Source organism: Ctenocephalides felis, unplaced genomic scaffold (genome assembly GCF_003426905.1).
Source record: "Ctenocephalides felis isolate EL2017-DRISC unplaced genomic scaffold, ASM342690v1 CF-g0.4_SCAFFOLD_03571, whole genome shotgun sequence".
Taxonomy (NCBI): Eukaryota; Metazoa; Arthropoda; class Insecta; order Siphonaptera; family Pulicidae; genus Ctenocephalides; species Ctenocephalides felis.
The window spans coordinates 7,092,144-7,095,963 of record NW_020539725.1 but is presented as its reverse complement, the minus strand read 5'-3'; the positions used below and the strand labels follow the sequence as shown (position 1 = coordinate 7,095,963).

At 28.0% G+C, this 3,820-nt stretch overlaps 1 protein-coding gene across 1 annotated transcript; it reads right to left on the bottom strand.

Moving 5' to 3' along the window:
* Nucleotides 1-1,743: 1,743 nt before the first annotated feature.
* LOC113385525 (DNA-(apurinic or apyrimidinic site) lyase-like) lies at nt 1,744-3,820 on the bottom strand (the record flags this gene model as incomplete). Its single annotated transcript, XM_026623379.1, has 5 exons — nt 1,744-1,966; nt 2,045-2,447; nt 2,583-2,652; nt 2,983-3,173; nt 3,481-3,820. Coding segments are annotated over 5 exons (1,161 nt in total), but the record flags the coding sequence as incomplete, so codon positions are not given.

The window sequence follows — 3,820 nt, the reverse complement described above, 5'->3', positions numbered from 1 at the left end:
CGAAAGTAGTAATAATTATCGAAACTTCAATGTGTACTATTTCTCTCAAAAAAATTTTGAATTTGTGAAAACACTATTCAAATGCTGAAATACATCCAATTAAACACTGTATTTTATCTAAAGAACATTATATATACCAATTTTGAAATTTATTTTTTGTGTTCAGTGGTAAGCAAACCATAAAGTTCAAATTGATTACGTTATACTATTTGGATTAGTACTTGTTTTTAGTAACTCTTGTATAGGTTTTCTTACTTACGATATTGCTTGCAATATTGCCTTAGTAGATTCTTCTTATTTAAATTTAAAAATTCAATGAAACCTGAATCGAAGAAATGTATTGGGCCATATTTATGAATGAGAAATGTAGCAACCTAACAACTAGATTTTCTATAATTCATTCTCAAAGTATATTTTTTTTTAGTTTAAGGCTGTTTTAAGTTTTGATATGTTTAATGTAGAATAACAAATTTATAATTAAGAATGAACGAATTAGAATAACGAATTGTGATTTTCAACTAATTATATGAAATGAAGTATTTCAGCGTACATATTTTTATACTAGTATTAATGAAAGATAAGAGAAAAAACATTGCTAGTTCAATTGCAAAATGAACCGTATCGAGCAAAAATGCAAGAAATGCTTTATATATATTGAAATATATATGAAGGATCAGTAATAATATATATGAAGGATACATTTTCAATTTCATCAGTAAAAGTTTAATTTTATCCCTTAACCAATCCTGTATTAAATTCAATAAGTAAATATTATATTCATTGATTATTTATTTTTTATGACCATACAAATATAACTTAATAATCCTAAATTATATGTAAAATATGTATAATATACATCTGTTATAATAAAGAGTTTTAATATGTAAAATGTACTGAAAAAAAATCAGGTTAAGTTGCAACACATGAAAATTTTGAATTTCAACTTTTTTTTCTCTATTAGTTGCTATCAGACCTGGGTGACATATTTTCTAGAAATGCATTGGGAGTTGTGGTACAATTGAATTATTAATATAGAAAATATTCAAAAATATCAGAAAAAACTTGTATTAAAAGAATGATACATACATGATAATTATAATTCATAATATTAAATTAACAATCATTCATTAAGACTAACTGTATTTTTGTCGTATACTAATCATTAATGATGTTTATGTTTAATAACAGAAAAGACTTCACGGAAAGATGTACGACGTTCCATGTCATATTCTATAACTCGAAAACCATGGCGATAATACTATGTGGAGAGCGTATTGGTATCATAACTTTCAGAACGATTTGTTAAATTACAATACATTTGTAAATAAATCAATTAATTGAAAATTAACAGTATTACATAGATCGTAGGAAATATTATATATGCAAAAAAAAATCAAATCAAACTTATTTTGTAACAATAAAATGTGTATTAGAAAGTAATTCTCATAACACACATATTTATCATTTTTATTTATATTTTATTAATATAAAATTTTGATATCACGTGTTTATACTATAAATACTATTAGTATTTTCATTCGTTTTTTTTTTAAATACATAAAAAAAGTTTCAGTCATAAAAAAACTCGATATAAGCTGAATATAAAATAATCTTGCAATAAATTAAAAAGTAAACATTTAGTCATTAGTAAAAATTTTTGGAACATCAATTTACATTTCTATGAAAGACAAATAAATAATCCACAACATAAACAGTAAAAATAAATGCATAATGACTAATTACACTTCAACACACCTCATGTGTTAGACGCTGGTTGTAAGGATCCAAAGGTTTCAAAAGCAAGCAGCATTATTGCTCGACTTCCATCTTGAATTGTTCGGGCCAGCTTCGGTCATACATAAATAAAGTAATTGGGCAATGATCACTGCCCATTACTTTGCTCCTAATTACAGAATCACAAATGTGCTTACCCAGACGCTCTGACACAAGAAAATAATCCAATCTCCTAAAAATAACAATGTTAGATAAAGATTAATATCTAACAATTAATAATTATTAATTTTATTTCAAAAAGAGTTCTCACCAGCCTATGTTTTTGCTTCTGGCGTTTTTCATGTAAGACCAGAAAGTGTATGCATCTTTTTGATTAGGATATAGATTTCTAAATGTGTCTATGAAACCTAGGCTCAAAAAATCAGTCATACCCTGCCTTTCTTCCAGGGTAAATCCAGCATTTTTCTTATTTGTTTTTGGATTTGTTAAATCTATTTCATTATGAGCAACATTCATATCACCGCATATTATTACTGGTTTTTTATTGTCCAGTTTCTTTATATATTCGGCAAATGCTTCGTTCCACTTTAATCGCTTGGGAAGTGTCACTAATCCTCTGCCTGCATTCGGAACGTACACGCATACCAGATAGAATGAATTATATTCAGCTACAGCAATCCTATCTATAATAACATTGGGCATCAATATATCACCTTTTGTTTTACCGCATGTTTATAAAGATAAATAAATTTGATAAGTTTTATAATCATCAAATTCTTGAATCAATAATTCTTATTCCATTCATTTCACTCTTTTCATGGCTCCTCGCATCCTCCTTTTATTTTCACCAGGCTTGCAATATAAGTGATATCCTGGCAAATCAAGGTTAGGCAATTTATCTAAAGGGCATCTAGTTTCCTGAGAAAATGAAAATTTCTTATTAAAAACTTGTTTTACCATATAAGGAGCCTAGTTTGAAGGCAAGTTAATGAGTTGGCTTGATTCCCAACAAAAGCAGATAACATCTAATGGGAAACATTATTTTCATTTCAGTTTCTGATCCACAAGTAATGAAAATTACTTGTCAATTTTGAGCAGTATGAGATTATTAATATATGCTCAGAGTAGCAGGATAAATTTAAATTTGTTTTCTTGATGAATTTGAATTAATTAGGTATGCGTATGTAAGTAGTTTATAAAAAGCAGTTAATTTCTTACATCTTGAACTACATTTCAATAACAACTCACCTGCAGACATATAATGTCTGGATTTTCAATCTTCAAGAAATCGACCCCTTTTTTCTCTGCCCATGCTCGAATACCATCTACATTCCATGAACATATTTTCACATTCCAATTATCACCATTTGCTGACTGCCTAGTGCAATCTATAATTTCTGGTATGGGTGCTGAATCTATGACACTTTTGGAATCAGTTCCTTAAAGAAAATACTTTTTATAAGTAGTATATGTATATCTAAACTAATAAAATTAGGAACTTACTGTGTTTGAAAATACATGTAACAAATGAAAACAAGGCATTAAATATCATGGTAATAATTTTTATTATGGTTTCAAAAAACTTACAAAATTTTGTAACAAAACTTCAAATAAATGTCACAATTTCTAAAATCATAGTAAACATAAATAATACACAGCACTACACTGAAACAATGCTCTATATAAAATATTTCAATGCATTATGCTTCAACATTGATGTCTACTACTCATTATCCTTTTAATTACCTTGTACTTCATTGCTGTTCTTTACAGCCTTCTTGCCTTTTGCGGTCTTGGTGGCAGTTTTTTTCGATGTTTTTTTGTTATCTTGCTCTACTTCTTTGGTCTCATTTTCGGGACTCTGTAATTTATCTTCATCTTCCTCAACTTTAGTCTTAATTTCTTCAGGTGCCGATTCTTTTAGATTTGCATCTTTTTTTTCTGGCTTTTTGCTTGCTGCTTTCTGCCTTTTGGATTCAGTAGGCTTTGTATCATTTTTTTCTTCAACTTTTCTCTTTCCGCCTTTTTTAGCAACAGGTTTTTCAGTTTTTGTAGACTTTTCGGAGTTCGCCTCAACTTTTTCTTT